Here is a 20,655-nt window from a genome sequence, read left to right as displayed (position 1 = left end):
TCCTTGATCTCAGCAAACCTGCAGAGTTGTAAAGACGTGATTAGGCAGATAAGACTCATCTTTCCAAAGGAATCTAGTTGTTATCCCATTGCTAGTTTTTATTCAAGAGAGAAAGCATGCAGGTCATCTTATTTGGCCCATACCCCGGGACTTTAACATGTTGACTACTTTGTTGTAATTAATCTATTTTTGCCCTCTATTCTGACATCATTCAGTGCATTTAGCATTTTGGAGAGTATTCCTTTAAATGTGTTTACTTTTCTTCTTTTTTTGCTTTCTCTCTAATAAAAAGAAGGTAAAGGAGAAAAGACCAATGAATCTTGTCATTTTCATATCAACATTTCTAAGTGCTGGGCTGGATTTGTGTTCCAGAATACTGATCTTTAAATCAGGGAAGGGGATGCTATTTTTCTGCACAAACTCTTGACTAACATGATTTTAATCAGAGTCATGATTTTTATCAGATTATAAGATTGATATCACTAACATGATTTTTATCAGATTATAAGATTGGTAAAAAATGGTCACTTGTGCCCATCAACATATATTTGTTTTCCCAAAAGCAGTTTCTTGGGTGTTTCCCATTTTCAACATCTTCCCTCTTAACCCTCTGCTTACCTGAAATCTACTGTCCTTGTTTTGTTCCAGCTGCCTCTATTTAGAAAAGATTATTTTATTTATAAGAACTTTGAGAATCAAAATATTACCTTTTCCAGTAGTATTTACTCTTATGAACAGACACTTTTAGAAAAGGAAATATTTAACCCACAGAACAGAATCTCAAATGGTTGAGCTTTATACATGATAGTGCATAGGTGAACCCTTCAGAGAGGGGATGGCCAGAGACAGGTGGGATTAAAAGGATAGAGTAGGAGAGATTTTTCTAGTGTGTCAGCACTTCTGCTTTATAGCATTTGGCTGATTGTTTCCCCTCCTATATGCCATTCAGTTGCATTTAAACTTTTGAGAACTATTCTTAAATCCAATTCATTCTTTTGGTGGTTCAATATATTACCTAGACACCTAACCACATATAAATTTATATCTACTTTTATACATAAGTACTATGTATCAACTTAATAGGATCAGTTTTCATATGGAATTATAGGATAATTATTTTTTACTTAAGTTGTTATTATCTCCTCCTCACATCAGTTTCTTTGTCTTCTGAATGTATTGTCCATACTTTTTTAAAAAATGTGGCAATGTTATCATTTTGATTTACATGCTGTTGTAATCTGCTTTAATTAAAGGCATACCTCATGTTCTCCAATTCCTGCAATCACCTTTCCTTTTGCCTGTTCACATGTCTGTTAGCTTAAATTACTATACAAAAAACTTAAATTTGTACAAATAGTATAAATTACTATACTATTATGAGAAAGTACAGCTTGCTGTGTTGACTTCCACTATGTGCCACTGACATCCTCTTGAGAAGCATAGTAAGTTTTACTTTTGGGTAGCTAATCATTTTATTAATATTAGGCACATTAGTGGTGGCTAATTATAGGTTACTTATTGTGAAAACTGAGTGTGACTTTCCTGCTCATGTTTGTTAATTTTAGCCTCTTGGTAAGACAGCACGGCATCTGTATAGCTGAACTCAGAACTTTGGAAGTCACTTAACGTGTCATTCTTTTTCTACTTTGATTGAGTTCATTTTGCTTTTTCTTCTTGAAAGACTTTTCTTCAGAATGGAAAACTCTCTAGAAAATGTGTAGTATTATTGCCCTATACTGTTAAATCAAAAGCTAAGAGGTGATCCAAGCCCAGTACATTCCTCAAAGAGAGTACAGTAAAGTCTTCATTGACCCGAGGACTATCAGATCATGTTGATGGAATGTGTGTGTGTGTGTGTGTGTGTTTTCAAATGTAACTGTCTTTTGTTTTAACAGCTACATTTACTGTAAAGAAAGTCTGTTAAGCTGGTGTCCTTGATGCTCCTGAGCTCAGCTGAATATATACAGCCGACTCTCTCAGCAAAAGACATCCAAAACATATAAAACAGCTGAAAACAACAACCTCACACACAAAACAAATCGAGTCAGATTCTACAGTGTTAAATGCGTAACTTATTTCAACTTTAATACTATTTAATTCTATACAACTAAAGTTAATATAAACTATTTTGTCCCAGTTTCTCTACTGTATTTTATACTGATTGACAATTTAAAAATAGTTTTCTATTAAATAATGTACATACTTTGATGAATAGAGTACAGGAGTTCCAAGGCCACTGGCTTAAGAGACTTTTTAATCTAGTATGCACAATTGTCACATTGTCAGAGACTTCATTGAGATAAAGCGTGTACTGTGTGAAGAATTTCAATATCTTATTAGTTCTTGGTGGGAACATTAGTTGGGCCCTTTACCTGTAATACAATTATCTTAAATCATTGATTACTTTCTGTGAACATTTTATTGTATCAATAGCAGTTCTGCAGTGTATGTTGTTCACTAGTATGATTCATGGCTATGTTCCTCAGAAAATGAGATGAATAATTATAAAGAAACTTGAGACAATGTGATGAGATCCAATGGATGCTTTTCTTAAAACTGTTTTGCTACTACATCATCCTGAGAGCAATGCTGGAGAGTTCAAGAGAAAGTTATCAGCCTTTCATTATATGCTTTTTCTGTTCCTAAAGTCGCCCAGTTTCTTAATTTGACAGTAGTTTAATGTCTCATATGGTTTAGATTAAGCATTATATTTTTCTTGAAAATAATTTATTTTGTAATGCCATGTTCTCCATGAATGTGAATCGTGCACTGCATGCTTAAACAACTTGATGTCTCTGTAGATCTAATTTTGGTATATTTGTATCTCAAATAATTCGCCAACTCAATATTTTGGCTTAGCAATCCAAATCAAATTGTGGTCCAAGTAGCAGGCACTCACATTGGATGTACAGAGACTTGACAAGCAATTAGCAATGAATATTTAAACGTCTTCATTACCCTTGCATGAGGAATACAGATGGCATTTGGGAAGATGGCAACCAGAGGGCACTACTGTGAATTATGTTTCTATTATTTGGTCACCTGACTATTGGAAGACTTTCTCTGGGCTTCATGCCACTCCTATACTTCTACTGTCTGGCCAAAAATAAAGCAGACATTCCAAATGTAAAACAGGTTGCTTCCATGAAATTTCTATGCACATTTTGTAATTTGGGACGGTTGTCTCCAAGGATCCCGGCATAGATCCTTTAGGCATACCAAACCCAAATGCCAAGACTTTATAGGGGTCTATGAGAATCAGAGCTCCTTCAAAGATCCTGCTGATCATTCTCTTAATGACTTCAGGTTAATGTGCTGAACGTAAAAAGGTGAAGAAATCAACACTGCATCCTTTCCAGGAGCTAATGTATTATATATGGCCCAAGAAAAAGAAAGTCTTCAAATAATTATAATTCCTAGACTGATCTCTCATTATAATTTTTTTAAAGGAAAAAACAACACTGGAGAGTCTGACTCAGCAACTGGCAGTTAAACAGAATGAAGAAGGAAAATTTAGCCATGCAATGATGGATTTCAATCTGAGTGGAGATTCTGATGGTTTGTGAAAATTGTTCATATATATTCTAATAATGTGAGAAAGTGTCTATTTAGTGCCAATTAAAACTGCTAAAAAATAGACTAGACAGCCACCTCATACCTGATCATTACCTTAAGAGGTCACATATACTGAGCAGTTCCCATGTGCCAAGCACTCTGCTGAGTGTTTTGCATAAATCATCTCATTTAATTCCTAGTCAGGCCCATTGCAGAGAAAGAGTCTGAGCCTCAGGAGTTTTGAAGCATTTTCCCCACGTCATAGGGCTCTAAGTGCCAGAGGCAGGAATTTAAATCGAGATGGCAGGATTCTAAAGCAAATGCTCTTCATCATCATCTTCCCCATTCCTCTCCTCGCTTCCCTATTTGTTTCCTTCTTTGTCTTTTTTGTTTGTTTGTTTTGTTTTGTTTTTTTGACAGAGTCCTGCTCTGTAGTCCATGCTGGAGTGCAGTGGTGCAGTCCCAGCTCACTGCAGCCTTAGCTTCCCAGGCTCAAGTGATCCTCCCACCTCAGCCTCCCAAGTAGCTGGGACTATATAGGTGCATGCCAACATGCCCAGCAATTTTTTTTTTTTTTAAGAGACAAGGACTCACTATGTTGTCCAGGCTGGTCTCAAACTCCTGGGCTTGAGTGATCCTCCCACCTCAGCCTCCAAAAGTGCTAGTATTATAGGCGTGAGCTACTGCACGTGGCCTCACTTCCCTATTTCTTGTACCCAAAATGTACTTTTTCAGAAATTTGTTTCTATTGGCTCGTTTTTAAGTTTCCATTTGTCAAGCCCTGACCAGAATACATGGCTCAGAGGACATTTCCAGGATAGTTTCTTCCATTTTGGAACCCTTCTCCCCAGTGCTATATACTGCATAGTCAAGTGTCCTGCCCACTCTCCGTAACCTAGCTAGAATTCAGCTGTACAACTTTATGCTCCCCTCTCCTAGGCCTCCAGACTTCTGTTTTCTGTATCATCTCTGAATATTCTAAACATCTGACAGTGACAACAAATTAAATCGATACTCTGATTTTTAAGAGCATAGCAAAGAGGGAAAAAGAAGAAGTGCTGTTCTTCTTATACAACATCCTGGCTGGGAGCATCTCTCTACTGTCAGGTGGCATCCATGCATGTTAGGCATTCCTTTGGTGGTACCGACCTCAACTTTGGTACTACTACAGGGAATTTCCCTGCATATAGAGAGGAGTGCACAGGGGCAAATCAGTGAGATGCATATTTTGAGAGGGGGCCCCCTTGAATCCTCCAGTATACACAGCTGTCTACTCTGTGCCTTGAGCCAATTCTACTTTTAAAACCAGGTCTATACTAGTCGAGGGACTAAACAAACCTGAACGTTGAAACACATAATTCTATCAAAACTGATTTTTATTCAATTGGATTCAATTTGCATTTTCCTGGGTCTAATGTTGCAAATATTTTCTTCTATTTTCTGCTTCACTTAGCTGAGATAAACCGAGTCTATGTACATTTAAAGAGCTTGTTTAGATTTGATGAAGACACATAATGTTCATTTTATTGCTTATGTTGCTGTAAGGTGTAAGAACAAGAAAAGGCAGATGTGCAAATGATCATTTGCTAGTTACAAACCCATTTTAGGAAGATGTTGCCATATATTTGCACTTATTTTGTCAATAAAAGACAATTACTGGTAATAACACATTTCATAAATTTTAAGTTGTATTAGCATGATAAAATATACCCACAGTAATCAGCATTAAAACATCAAAGTTTTGTTGCTGTCACTAGCTAAATTCAATCATGCTGTTTGTGAAATATTTTCCACTTTTCATTAAACCAAAGAGCATGTTATTAATTGAGAAATGTTGAGAACTTCACCAAGCACGTAATGCTATGTTTTGAAGTGTGCCTGTGCTATAAGAGGTCTTCAAGGTTTGGCGCAATGTTTGTGTTGATTCTTGTCGTCCTACCCAGATTTAAAAAAAAAAAAAGAGAAAGATGAGGAATGACTACAAAGCAAAAAAAGAAAAGCAGTGCTTTTCTTGAGAATACAGTCTCTACAAGTCTCCAAAGTATTTTAAATTTTAGATACTATCAAAATACATCTACTTATTTTGTGGTAATAACCAGTGAAAACCTACTGTCAGAGTTCTACTGGTTCTCCTTATTTTCTCTTTGCCTGAACTCAAGTATCTTGGAAGCTATTTAATCTGCTGAAGCCATTCTAAGGAGCCACATAGGCTGGAGGAGTGAATACAGCTTCCAAAGATATTGTTGTTAACTCATGAATTGTGTTTTATCATCTGTGAATCTTACTGATTGAAATGTAACTGTGCATGGGACTCTTTGGATAACTTTAAATATGAGGGGAAAATTCAAAGGAAATTTTATTTTCTCATCTTAAACATGTGACTGTAGACTCCTTAAGAAACAGAGTAATGTTAATTGTTCATTTGTTCTTTTCCGTACCATTTTACATATATTTTGGGGCAGACCTGTCATTGCTGTATCAGCATATGTCATGCATTTGTCAGCATAGAATTTCAAAGAAAAGCCAATTATATTACAGGGAAATATATATATTGTTTTGACCTAAAAAATTGGTTGGTGTTTTATTTTGTAACCTCGGAGAGAGAAAAAGAACATAAGGTATTATATGTTCAGACCTTCTTTAAGTAGCAAAGATATATCCTCCCCTATAATCATCCATTCTGCCAAATTGATTTGTGCTTCTTTACCTATTTAATATTTCCACACTACTGGTATGCCTATTGATTTAATCTAACTATCCTCTTTCCGAATGGCATCAAAAATCCCTTATCAGAGTTTATTTTGAGCTGTTGAAAGTAAATGGTGAAACAGTCCATTGAAAGAAAGAGATAACAGATTAGAAATGAGTTAAAAATACAAATAGGACATTTGCCACCACAAAGCTTATCACAAAAACTTCATAAACAAGCATCTGTCTTAAGAACCGGCAGTACCATTATCAGAAGTACTTTTTGTTTCAGATATCTTCATAGACTGAAAAATAGGAATGCAAGGAAAAGAGTTGCCAGAGTTTTAACACTAACACTAAGTGATGTTTCCTGTTTTCAGGAAGTGCTGGAGTTTCAGAGTCAAGAATTTATAGGGAATCCAGAGGGCGTGGCAGCAATGAACCCCACATAAAGCGTCCAATGAACGCCTTCATGGTGTGGGCTAAAGATGAACGGAGAAAGATCCTTCAAGCCTTTCCTGACATGCACAACTCCAACATCAGCAAGATATTGGGTAAGAAAACATTAAGAACTCAGTGACATATGGAATAAAGGTACTGTTGTGTTTTCTGGAGCTGTGGAAGGATCCTGAATTTGGAGGCCCTGCAGGTCATGTTATCTGCTTATCCAGAAAATAAACATCATCATTGAGGCTTCTTCTGGTGATGAAGCATTCTATGTCCATTGAGAAATATACCATATTTCTATACCTCATTTAGCGGTGTGTCTTCATAGTAATTATTTTAATGCTTTATCTTCTGCAAAAATCTAGAAATATTTTTACTAAGGCTGAGAAAAAAGTTGCTTTCACATGAGCCACTAGATATTGCGACTGATCATTTGTACTCATTTCCTTGCATACTAGAGACAAGTTATTGTTAATCTTAAGGCCTCCTTCCTCTCTCATCATCCTCTGTAACAGAAGGATAAGGAGTGTTGTTTGCAGAATTCATCATGTTGTGGGGGTGAGGGTGGAGGTGGGGAAGATGTTTGTTCCAGTGCTATAATTGAAAATCAGTTTTACAGTCTCAGAACACAAGAAGATGTAGAGTGTACATTTTTACATTTATACTTTTAGTAACCTTAAGTACTCAAGGTACTTTTAGTAATACTAAATACTTTTCTGCCATTGCAACATTCAATTTAACAGAAAACAAAGTACACATTTACTCTACCCACACAGACACTGAAGCACACAGAAAAAGGGTGCGGGAGAAAGGGTGCGGATTAGAAAGATACCTATTATAGACCAATTCAGGTCCTGGAGGGACAGCGGGGGAAAGAGAAGATTCCATTGCTTTCGTACCTTATCTGACATCATTATCATTGTCATTGTCACTAATGTCATCACTGTCTTTGTCTTCATCATCTTCATCTTCAAGTAACCTGATGGCCAGATACGGGACAACATAAGAAAATTTTGATTACTCACTCTGTGACTTCTAAGAGTTAAGTGACAAAAATAGAAGAGAAACATTTTACCAGAAAACATTGGCTTTAACAAATAAGTAACAAAATTTGTCAAAATTATTAAAGTTTTATTAAAATTCATAAGGCACTTGGAATTGCACGGAGTTTATAAAGATAATATCACTTTTGGTTCATTACTGATCATCTATAAATGGCTAACATATGCATGAGGTTTTTTGTTTTGTTTTGTTTTGGAGATGGAGTCTTGCTGTGTCACCCAGGCTGGAGTGCAGTGGTGTGATCTCAGCGCACTGCAACCTCTGCCTCCTGGGTTCAAGCAATTCTTCTGCCTCAGCCTCCTGAGTAGCTGGGATGACAGGCACGGGCCAACCATACCTGACTAACTTTTGTATTTTAGCAGAGAAAGGGTTTCACCATTTTGGCCAGGCTGGTCTGAAACTTCTGACCTCAGGTGATCCGCCCTCCTTGGCCTCCCAAAGTGCTGGGATTACAGGCGTTATGCGCCTGGCTGCATGTTTTTATGATCCCATATTCTCAACAAAAGTAATAGATGCCACCTAGTCCACAAGGTCCATTTGTAATGGGATCAAAATAGAAACCATTAGCCACTTAAAATTGTGTCTCATTTTTCACCTAAATGTTATCTAAAAAGACATGAACATGCAAAGCTTTCAGTAGTATACGTAGAAAATATGAAAATCTGTGTGTAAAATATATATCATGCATAATCAAAACTTGAACTGATCAAGAGGAAATACACATTTTTTACATCTCTACCAGCTCTGATCTATTTTTCCCTTTTGTGACTATATTCTACCTTCCATATGAAATTTCCCGTCTTTAAAAAACAACATACCAGTTTCATTTGGAAAAGCCCTAGAAAAGAATACTTTATGTAAGCATATTTCACGTTTTAATATATCAGTTATTCCCAAATTAGAAATCCAAAATTGTCAGAATAAAAAACTAGTTGAATACTAAGATTTCAAAACTCTCTTTATATTACTCAATTCATGTGTCTGAATACCAAAAACGTGATAATCATTAATTAAAACTATCTTAACTATAAGAGAAATATCAGTTTTGATGATAGGAAATGATATTTTAGGAAATGCAGCAAAAGCCTCTATGGAAAAGAAATGACTGGCTAAGAGAATTCCCTTCTGATGTGAGGGAAAGAATATTAGAATGACCATATGATTATATTATAATAGACAACATGAAAGAGAATACTGCCTAATTTCAGTCTTTCTGATGAAAATGTATTCTTTAAAGATATAGCATTTATATTTGGGAACAAATAAAACATTGAGGTGTTGTGGGCCTCAATATTTAGTCACAGCTTTAAATAAATAAGTGATCTTCAAATATCCACAAGATCATTCTAAATGACCCATTTCATACAAAAGTACAAAGAAAGCTTGATGTTTTCCTCTTTGCTGATTGTTTTGGATAACAGCCTCCGACAGCATGCCGCTAATTCATTCTGCTTAAAACAGGCGCTTGAGCTGGGTTGACATTTTACGTAGTCTCTGGGGATCCTGGTTGACATTTTAAAGGGCTTCTAAGCATTTTATAATACCCTAAAATCTGGTTTTAATAAGCCATTCTGCTGAAATTGTTAACATAAGGAATCACCTTTTACTGCTTGGCGCTAGATCAGGGGATGAGGGACATCTTTTTCTGATTAGATATACAGTAGTTGGAGTAAAATGTGCAAATTCACTACAGACCCCATGGAGACGACAGTGTTGCTCAGCCCAAACTCTTCACTTTCAGTGGATTGCCAGATTTAGAAAGGAAAGGAATAATCATAAGACCTTATTTTTTCCCCTATTTTGAGCATCAAATACTTTTGATTGAAACTTCCTCTTTTGTCATCAGGAGGAAAACCCAATTGTCCTTCCCTGCTTTTTTATTCTAAAAGAACAACCTTTTGAAAGGAGCAGGGTAAACTCCCTGTACATCAGTCCAGAGTAAGCAGCCAGCCACGCCCAAATCAAGTAGATATTTTTTATCTTTTTTTTTTTTTGGTGGTATCCAAAATGCTTTCCTACCATTCTCATCAAGTGTGTTTCAGGGGTTAGTTAACACCTCAGCTGCCTACAATGGTTATTGTACCTGCAAAGCCATTGAAATCAAAACCAAACTTTTCAGTTGGTTAACCTAATTTGAGGGTAAGATTTTGAAATGAAACTGGATTTACCACCAAATGGAAATACTGCCCTGTACTGTCCTAAAATGTAGTAGTCAGCCATTTGACCCAGTTAGTGCTTAGGCTATCTTGATTCTTAATTTTGAAGACTTGGATTTATATGACCATATTTTAAATTGTAATTTAGGAGTCAATGATACTCTTAAAGAAATTATACTATCAAGAGTTAAACTATTTTATAATTCCCGTTCATGCCAGATTTGGAAGCCAACTTATCTGAGAATTTACACATCTTTTATTATCCCATTTCTTTATATACATGCATCTTTTTTTCCTCTTTTTTTTTTTTCTTAAGCCAGACCAGCTTTCTTTAAGTTAGTCTAATTCCTCTTTCCACTGAAAGACCTCAACTATTATATTCTTCCTCAATAGGATGTTCTTCTCTCTTTGAGCCCCATGGGAGTAATTTCTACAGCAAAGCCTTCCTGACCTGCAGAGGATTGATCTTGCCTCCTTATCATACCCTCCTGTATTTCCCACAACTATAAGGAAAATAATAAATTTTGTAATTAGATATTTAATGTATATTCCCTGACTGATATAAGCTCCAAAGAGACAGGAACTATAACTTTCTTATTTACTCACTACTACATATTCAGTAATTAATACAACACTATGCACATAGTAGGAAATACACAAACAGCTCTGGCATTCCAAGGCAGATTACTTCAAAGCATAAATATTTTCTTTCCTTTGAGAGGCCAAAGCTTTTGGCCTTTACATCATTTAAACTTAGAGAAGAATCTTGGTCAATTCCTCTTCTAATTGAAAATACTGGTTTTGTTTTTGAATTTTGGGATAATGATAGCTAATAAATTTTATATTAGATCAACCATCCTTGATCCATTTTTCAGTGTATTCCTATTTGTGAGTTATTTATGGTAAGCTCACTTTCCACTCTCTGATCTGAAGTTCAAAAAACTGGTATAAATGCTTGGAAGAAAATCCATTAAAACGGTTGTGCTAGTTCAATAGGATCACAACATATCTGTGTTTATATAGGTCCTGAGAATAACATAATGGTATTCAAGAATCTTCAGAGAATAATGCTGGGCCAACAAGGAGTTTGAGATTGTACCTACAAATGATATGGCTTGACCAACCAACTTAAAATGTTGGATGATGATATTTAAACAGAAGTTTAAGAAAGGAATAGAAAAAAAAAAAAAAACTCTATTATTTGAACTGTAACCTGAGTTTATATTGTAAATAGAATAAATTCATATTGGCTTTCTAGATTTGGAAAAATCTATATTTATACATTTGGAAAAATCTATATTTATACCTGTGTAATACAATATCTCTTCCAATGGAAACATTTCTAATGGAAGAGATATTGCCTCTTTCACTGCATGCTTTAATAAATGTAACAGCCCATACTGAGGAACTCTCTACATGTGTAAGAAAGAGCTATTCAACAGTGAGCTATTTGCATTTAAGATATGGAGTTATGGGTGAGTAATGAACTCATTTGAAAGCTTCTAAGATCTTACTTAGATGACATTTGAAGGCAGGTATAAGACCATTTGGTAGGGATATCCTAGTTCCAGTTTTTCAGTCTTTATGCACTCGCGTTGAGTTGAGATGACTATTTGCAGATAAACACACTTCATCTGCAAATAGATTCTTAAATCTCTCTTAATAAAAAAAAAATTAATACTACTTCTATTACACATAGCCATACTGACAGAATCCAAGTTTTAAATCATATCTAAAATGTGAATTAGCATACACTAATTCTATGTAAGCTTCAAACTTGTCTCTTTTAATCCCAACTAAATTCACAGCAAAATTAATAGTGAAAAGAAAGGGGGAAAACAATTTGGGTTATTATTACTAATGCAGACTGTATCATGGGAAGTGACATCTTTGTATGTTATTGAAATTGATTTATTAAGAGAAAATCATAATACACATTTACTGCAATTGTGACCTCTGCTATATTTTATATAGTAGGTGGCCATATGTAGGAAAGGGCATACATTATAGCACAATTTAAGTTATGTCAAATCTGAGTTTGAGTCACAGATCTGCACTTCAATAATTATGACCCTGGCTAAGTTAGTTCATCTGTTTGAATCTCAATTTTCTCATCTATGAAAATAGAAATGCTGTCTATTTTATAAGATTGAGGTAAAAGGTAGGAAAAAGATAACATACGTCAAGGTTTTAGCACAGTATCTGGCACATAGCAGTTACCCACTCCATGTTCATTAATACTATAATTTTAATTATAAAGTTTTAATAAAATGAATTTTTAATTACTGCCATTCCTGTAAGCTTAAAATACTTAAACATTTTGGGGAGGATGAGACTACATGAGATATGTTGGGAACTTTTATAGTAAAAAACATCTCCCACATAAAAATATTCAGTAACTGGATAGTCTCAGATTCAAAATGTGTGATAACATATCATGTAACTTTTCTGTTCGCAGGTGAATTATATCATGATCTAATGTATAAATGAGAAATATATCCATTAAATTATCTATGAGCTTTAAGGTACATAATACAAAAGTTTGACTAGAATGCAAGCCAGAAAAAAAAAAAAAAATACTGCCCAGTGTTTATGTCTTTAGGTACAAAACCACCACCACCTCTGTTCTTGTGGGATCTCACTAATCAAAAACAGGTTTATGTATTTCTGGGTTTTGGTCAACATCTGTACTTTAGATTTTCTTGTTCTCAGCTATATCTCTTTTAGAATGCTTAGAAGCTGTGCAGATTGGAATCCTAACCTCCTTTCTTCATAGGATCTCGCTGGAAAGCTATGACAAACCTAGAGAAACAGCCATATTATGAGGAGCAAGCTCGTCTCAGCAAGCAGCACCTGGAGAAGTACCCTGATTATAAGTACAAGCCCAGGCCAAAGCGCACCTGCCTCGTGGATGGCAAAAAGCTGCGCATTGGTGAATATAAGGCAATCATGCGCAACAGGCGGCAGGAAATGCGGCAGTACTTCAATGTTGGGTATGGACCTTTTAGTTATTTTTCTCATGGAGCAAACTTCCTGTTATACTTAATGGGATGTAAAACATATTTGTTCAGTTGCGAAGAGGCATTTTGAAAAAGAATCTGAGCTCAGAGTATTTTCAGAGACAAATAGTCTCCCACATGATCTTGAAAAATATGCCCGTATGAATCCACTGCAAGTTCCTCCTCTAACATGAGATTTGTTAACAACTGGTTTAAAAACAAGATATCTACAAGTAAATAATTTTGAAGTTTTCTATTAAAAACTCAGAAGTATAACTGGTTCTTTTCTTCATTGGTTTGCATTACTTCCTAAGTTTCACCATGATAAGTTCTAAAACTAACAACTTTGTTTAGACGATACAAAATAAAAATCATTTCAAAATTAAAAAATACTTATTTCTAAATACAGAGAGGTTAGTGAACTATCAAGGTACACGTGTGACCTTTGTGGATCACACAAGCTAGGGATTCTACTTAGAGCATAACAAGGTTGTGAACAGGAGGTTTCATTCTGAATTGAGAACGCAGCTCTGAGATGTTTGACAATTCTCCCGTGGCCAGGTTGTTGACAGTGTTGCAGATGTGCTACAGAAATGCATTGCTTCTAGAGAATTCTCTCAAAAAAAACCCAAGATAAAGTTGTTCATATTTGAAACAGAAGTTAGTTTCTAAGAGCTTCTTAGAACAATAAATATTGTTCTAAATGTGGGCAGAGAAAACTCATAAAACCTTTTCGAATCTGCTCTGTCCCCTCCAGTTCCTTGGAAGAGGCTGCATGCTCTGTCCAGGGCTCTGTGATTCATATTGCAAGCACATGACTCCTTACAAAGCTAAACACAGAGCCCAACAGTTCTTGGGCAAATGGTAAACATATGAATGAATAAAATCATAGATGAACATCATCTCTTCATCCCTTCCAATAGGACCACCTACGTTATTTATAGGACTAGGTGCAAAAATGAGGAGACAGGGTCTCTTGTTAAAAAGTTATTAAGAATTTCAAGTCTGTGGCAGCACAACTTGAAATCAAGTATGGGACCTTAGTGTAGCTGCACAGTTTGTACATCCATGAAGCTGGTCCTACCTCCTACCACTGCGAGGCCAAAACTGTTTCAGAGACTCAGTGGATAGTGTGAATTTGTTCTGCTCTGGTGTGTTCTGGGCAGTAAAGTTTTATTTTGAGAACTCTAATGTTTTAGGATTTTCCCATTAAAATTTAATTATCTTTACATTTAATTCTGGGGAAAAATACTATTTCTGCATGTTATAGTGAAGGAAAAATGAACTTGGAATGAAGGACCTGGGTTCTTCTGCTTCAATTTTCTACACCTCAGTTTTTTAATAAAACAGTAGTAACAAAACAGGATTAAGAATAAGATGGACAACACATGTAAATGTCTTGTACTCTATGAAGCACTACATAGAAGTAAGGTATTAGGCTGGGCGTGGTGGCTCATGCCTGTAATCCCAACACATTGGGAGGCTGAGGCAGGCAGATCACCTGAGGTCAGGAGTTCGAGACCAGCCTGGCCAACATGGTGAAACCTGGTCTCTACTAAAAATACAAAAATTAGCCAGGTGTGGTGGCAGACGCCTGTAATCCCAGCTACTTGGGAGGCTGAGGCAGGAGAATCGCTTGAACCCAGGAGGCAGAGGTTGCAGTGAGCCAAGATCATGCCATTGCATTCCAGCCTGGGCAACAAAAGTGAAACTCCATCTCAAAAAAAACAAAAACAAAAACAAAAAAAACAACAAGGTATTAAAGTCAAAGTAGGATACAGTCTGAAAAATGTTGGGCAATTAGATAAAATCAGTACCTTAGAATTGCACATTGCTGAGCAAATTAATTATGTAATAAAGTCCACATCTAACTATTCACTCACCCATGATATCTTTTTGGGAATTCCTTTCTTGACAGGCAACAAGCACAGATCCCCATTGCCACTGCCGGTGTTGTGTACCCTGGAGCCATCGCCATGGCTGGAATGCCCTCCCCTCACCTGCCCTCGGAGCACTCAAGCGTGTCTAGCAGCCCAGAGCCTGGGATGCCTGTTATCCAGAGCACTTATGGTGTGAAAGGAGAGGAGCCACATATCAAAGAAGAGATACAGGCCGAGGACATCAATGGAGAAATTTATGATGAGTACGACGAGGAAGAGGATGATCCAGATGTAGATTATGGGAGTGACAGTGAAAACCATATTGCAGGACAAGCCAACTGATAAGGGTCAAAAAATTGTTGTGACCTTAGGACTTAAAGAAGCCCTAACTGGTTCATCCTTACCAGTGGCCAAGCACATTAACTTTCTCATACACTGACTGTTACTTTAACTGTTAGTCTTAAATAGTTGGGACATCAGCTGACTAATAGACCTCAGCCTCAAAAGGCTTGGAAAGAAAAAAAAATACAACAAGCAAACAACAATATCAACAACAAGAGATTGAAATAAGCTATGGGTAAAATAATGCCAGTAATTCAGCTGCTACATCCAAGCACTGAAGTCTTACCCGTCAACTTTTTTTTTTTTTTAAATAAACTTTATGGCTGTTTGTTCTACAATGTTCTAGAAATTCTCACTCAGGTACACAGTGCCAACAAGTGGCTTGTGAATGTGTTTTGTTGTTTTGTGCTACAATTTTTAAAAAGAAATAAGTTTTGTTTTGTTTTTTGGGGTTTCTGGGTTTTTTCCTTTTCTTTTTCTTTCCTTTCATTTTTTTTTTTCTTTGTAATGCACCTGACAGAAAAAAAAGAAAATGAATTCTCTTTACTTCTCTCCACCTTCTCCATCTCTATACTTTAAAGATGGAAGTCTGTGCATGAGGGGAAGAGGGAAAAGAGCCTGTTTTAACTTCCTTGCTACACACCACAAAATAAGCAATTATTTTCTTTAGAGGACTTTCTTTATCTATTGCACACCACACTACATCTTTGAGCAAGTGCCAAATTTGTACTGAAGTGTTGACCAAGTTCATTTTTTTCCCTTTACTTTTTCCTGTTCCTTCTTAAGTTAGGACAGTGTTAAATCTTAGACAATCCCTTGAAAAACCTGAAATACCAGCAGCTGGTGAGATTTGACTTTTTTTTTTTTAATGGAAACTGTAGGTGCTGTTCTCAGGTGAAAAGAGAGAGAGAGACATAAGAAATTTAGAGAAAAATATTTTCTGATCTTGGATTTTTGTGTGTATGTATGTGTGTGATTATGGTACTAATAGGAATAACGTTGGACCATTGTGAGTTAAACCCACATCTGGGGATGAAATCCCACATCCTCCCAAGTGACTGGTCTAGAAATAATCTTGACCTTGACTTTGCACTTCAAATGACAACTTAACCAAGTATAGGGCTCAGAAATTATATTTTTAAATGTCTAATATGATGATTATTGGATGGATCAGGTGGCCCTGTGTAATAGAGGTGTGCATGTATAACATGGAAGCTACTAGCAAACTGCTCCCAGATGTCCTTTCTCCCTGGTCAGTTGGTTCCATTAACGTTTGCTACTTAGTGATTTTTGTTTTTCCTGTTGATATTTCGAGCAAAGCAATCATTGTTTTCATTGAATATATTTGGCCATTTTTCAGACAAATAGAATTAGCTTATTTCTTCAACATTCCATCCTTTCCCGATCAGGAAATGAAACTGATGATTTTATAAGGTATTTTTCACCCCTCCATGAAACGAGGTGGAGGCCTTTAGCATTTCAGAAGTGTGGGCCATGTGTAGTTCATGCCATAAAAAGTAGGATTTAATTAAAAGTCATTGCAGTCCAACAAAATGGAGCCTGACTGCACCCAGGGATTCTTGCCACTGCTCTTCCCTGCTGTCAGATGAATCCACTGAAGTCCAACTTTGGTTCGAGCAGAGTATTTGCGAAGAGCAACAACTGAATGTGATGGGACTGCTTATGTAGATTTTGCCAGCCAAATGCCAAGGCAGTTGTAGGGCCTGTACAAATAAATGCAAAATCATTTCAAGTCAATTGCCATTATTTGTATTGAAGTATCAGATAGTAAATACTGCAACTAGTAGCTCGATGTGCTATAGTTTTCACTCCAGTCATCATTTTCCTATCTCACCCCCCGAAACACCACCCTAAAGTCGGATTTTTACGTATAAATAATAATTTTTAAAAATCCCTTTTATTTTTCTCTCTCTCAGAAGACTTGCTCTGGGGTTTTGCTTGGAGGAGCTGATCATAGCCTGCATGTCAGAGATTTCATTTTGTTTGTTTTTCAGTTTGTTTTTGATGACTTTACTTTCATTTGAACTGCCTCTTTTTGCTAGTGTTGTAATAATGATGATGATGATAAAATAATAATAATAATAGTAATAATAATAATAATGGTCAGCTGTTCCCAGATTAGTAAGTTATGTATAATTTATTTTATTTCTCCCTTTCTATTTTATTCTGCTCTGATTTGGAAGTGCAGCCAATAAGCTGTTAGATATTTAAAACAAATTTCCATCTCCAACTCATATATGTATGTATATGTATATATATACATATATATATATACACACACACACATTTACCCACAATTTTACTTCTCCTTCCATAAGTTTTCTCCTTTTTAAGAATTTTGGCCCCAACAATATCAGTTCTGATGTTTAAAACAAAGGAGTGAATTAATAGGAGGGTCGTGTTCAATCTTAATTAACTTATGCTCTCATCACTCATTTTAGTTATTTAATTGCCACAGTCATCTAGAGCCAATTTTTTTTTTGTTTCTGTTTGTTTTGTTTTCAAGCACTCTGGATAAGGAAAAAATAGACACTTGTTTTATATCATTTTATGTACAATGTGAAAACAGATTTTTAAAAAATTTGTTCTCTGTCTTTGTTAACAAATTCCTTCTGATTTATGTGGGTTCACCTCTCACGTTTGCTGGATACTTACTTTACACCATGTTATAAAAGATGCTTTGTTTTCATTTCATGACTTTGGGCTACAAGAATACTTTGTTTTAGCTCCAGGTAGATGCCATTGAAGGCATTCGTGGCTGAAACCAATTCTAACACACTTACCAGTGAATTGACAACACGTTGGTGTTTGGTCTTTTTTGTTTGTTTGTTTTATTTTGTTTTATTTGAAGGGGAAAACAAAATTGTTAATGGTGACTTTTAACTGCTGAAATTCAAAAGTTGATTTTAGTTAGGTTTATGTCCGAGACTAAACTGTGCATGAACTGAAACAAAAAGCAAGTTCATAGCCCTGCATTCTGTTCTCTTGTTCTGATGTTTAATTCACTGGATATCAAATTTTCTTTGCCCTAGTTTTCCCCAAAGGAAAACAAAAGCAAAAATAGTTATATTAATGTTGAAAGTGCTTTGAAGTCACTTGATAAAAGGTGCTATGAATAGCAACTTACTGTGTTACTACATTGCCTTTTTGGCATTGGTTGATTTATAATTTTGGTAAAGGATCCTAAAACCCTGTATTCTTTTTCTGTGCCTCATAATGACCAAAAAAGATAAAGAAAATGAGAGTAAGATCAAAAGATCAGACTAAAACATAACAGTCTCCCTCCTCTCTGCTTTCTTATCTGTCTGTTCACACTTTATCTCTTTTCCTTTCTCCCTCTCTCACATGCGCACACACACACACACACACACACAAACACACACACTTGCCCCAACACTGAGAAATAATCTTGCCAGAATTCTGGTTTTTAATGTTGTTGTAGTCAGTTTCTCTAAAAATAGTCCTGTTTTCATATGAATCTAAGACAACATCACTGGAGAAAATAAAGTTACTCATTTATAGTTACTAATAATAACTTAGTGATTAAGTTACTACAATTGGATAAAATATAAAACTATTCTTCAATACATTTATACCTAAATTACTGAAGTCCATTTTTAAAGTTCATTTGGCATCTGCAGTTAAGAGTTAACCATGTATAAAATCCCTCCCAAAGAACATAGTCATCATTGTTAAAACCAAATCCTCTTATAAAGAACAAATATAAAAAAAAGTTTTCTTTGGTGAAGCTATTTTATAGATTTGATTTCTGGAGTAGAATTTTACCTTAATTCATCTAAAGAAAGTTAACCATTTTTTGGTCCAACTTCAGATATTTTCTTAATCCGGAAGCTGTGACTGTTCCCAGAAGAAACCTCTTATATCACATTTAAAACAAAAAATAATTACACTTTCATTCATTCTAATGGGTAAATTATTGAATTGTAATAAACAACTGTATATTTACAAACAGGTTTATAAGATATTTGTCTATCAAATTAATAGTAAAATAAAACTTATGGGGTCCACAAGGAAAACTATGAAGGCCACTTAAAGTGGTTCAGGTATCTCTTTGTCTTGTAGGACATAGCTGTTGGTTTAGCCAGGCTTTTACAGTATTTAATTTTAAAGTTTCCTGTAACTATCAACTTCCCAGGTTGAAGATGATGTGTTGAGTTTCCTACTGATTGATTCCTGTCCTCCCCAGTGTTTCTGTCACTGGTTCACTAAAACAGTATTTATATAGCTCCACTGGCTCTAAAGCTCTTAGTCCTTCTAACATTTTGGATTTTACAAGTAAAACGGAAAAAAAAAAATAGAAAAGAGACAATCAAATGCCTGGAGCTTAAAACAAAGTATGTGCAACCTACCATCTCACTTGAAATTTAATGAAATAAATAATTATGTAAATATAACATAGAGTTATAGATTTATATTTTGTTCATAACACATAGTGTAATATAAGTTGTATATTTTCATGTTTTGGTTTTATGTTATCATTCATGCCACAATAAAATAAAACAGGAGATTATGTGCTCTTAAAAAAAGATGTGGGTTGCCACCAACCTGTTTTTTGTTTTGTTTTTTGTTTATTTTATTTTATTTTTTTGCATTCTCCTTTTCAGTATTACTGCCATGCAAGGCACCAATAAAAACAGCAAATGTGTTCTTTACCTATTATACTGTGTTTCTTTTCACAATTATTGTTATGAGGGTGTAATTATTAGTTTTATTATGAAAAGAACGAAAGTATGGAAATTTAATCTTGTTTTTAATATAAATAATCCCTCTTATTGAAGTTGACTTTGAGAACTAAAGGTTTAATTTTTAGCTGTGGACATTCCCGGAAAGACAGTCAGGACTTGATATAATGCATTTCACTCAGACAGATCTAGCTTCACCATACTGTCAAAAGATACTGTTCTTATATGTAATTGATTCAACACAATTGAAAACCCGACAGTCTAAAGCACCTTTAATATTGTTGTTTTCCCTGGCTGGACACTATCCTTGGGTGGGGGATGGAGGATTTCTACGCTTTAGAATTGTGCTTTATCCTTTTCTTTGTATAGAAGATTTATAAATTTCAGATCATGAAATTACTAAGAACTATAAATAATTTTCACCTTGCTGGTATCTAATTTTGAATAATGGATATTTCTGAATTGTTTAACATTAGCCTCTGAGTTCTACCTTAAACTTTTTTAGTGAATGTTAAAAACAAGAAGTCTCCTTTCCTTTCAATGGCCATTTTTGCTTGTCTCTTCCACCATAATATGTTTTTCTACCTTGATAGTTCTCTATGTAATAGTTTCATATAAGGGTGTTTGGTTGGTTGGTTGGTTGGTTGGGTGGGTGGGTGGTAGGTAGGTAGTGGATGAGGCCTTGAGATTCAAGTTGCAAATCTGAGTTCAAGCCCTAGCTCTGCTCCCTACAAGCCAGGTACATTCAGCCTCAGTGACCTCATGTACAAAATGAAATGATGCTCCCTTCCCAGCCTGTCCA

At 35.5% G+C, this 20,655-nt stretch overlaps 1 protein-coding gene across 1 annotated transcript in view; it reads left to right on the top strand.

The window, feature by feature from the left end:
- SOX5 (SRY-box transcription factor 5) overlaps window positions 1–19,824 on the top strand; it is a 437,995-nt gene extending 418,171 nt beyond the window's left edge. Inside the window, 4 exon segments of the mRNA XM_017890553.1 lie at window positions 3,450–3,558; window positions 6,624–6,797; window positions 12,685–12,901; window positions 14,826–19,824. Of these exon segments, the coding sequence (XP_017746042.1) occupies window positions 3,450–3,558; window positions 6,624–6,797; window positions 12,685–12,901; window positions 14,826–15,129 (804 nt within the window). The 3' untranslated portion in view covers window positions 15,130–19,824.
- Window positions 19,825–20,655: the final 831 nt, after the last annotated feature.

This window comes from Rhinopithecus bieti, unplaced genomic scaffold, assembly GCF_001698545.2.
Source record: "Rhinopithecus bieti isolate Rb0 unplaced genomic scaffold, ASM169854v2 scaffold_17971, whole genome shotgun sequence".
Taxonomy (NCBI): Eukaryota; Metazoa; Chordata; class Mammalia; order Primates; family Cercopithecidae; genus Rhinopithecus; species Rhinopithecus bieti.
Note: the sequence above shows the minus strand (reverse complement) of the source record. Positions and strands in the feature narration are given on the sequence as shown.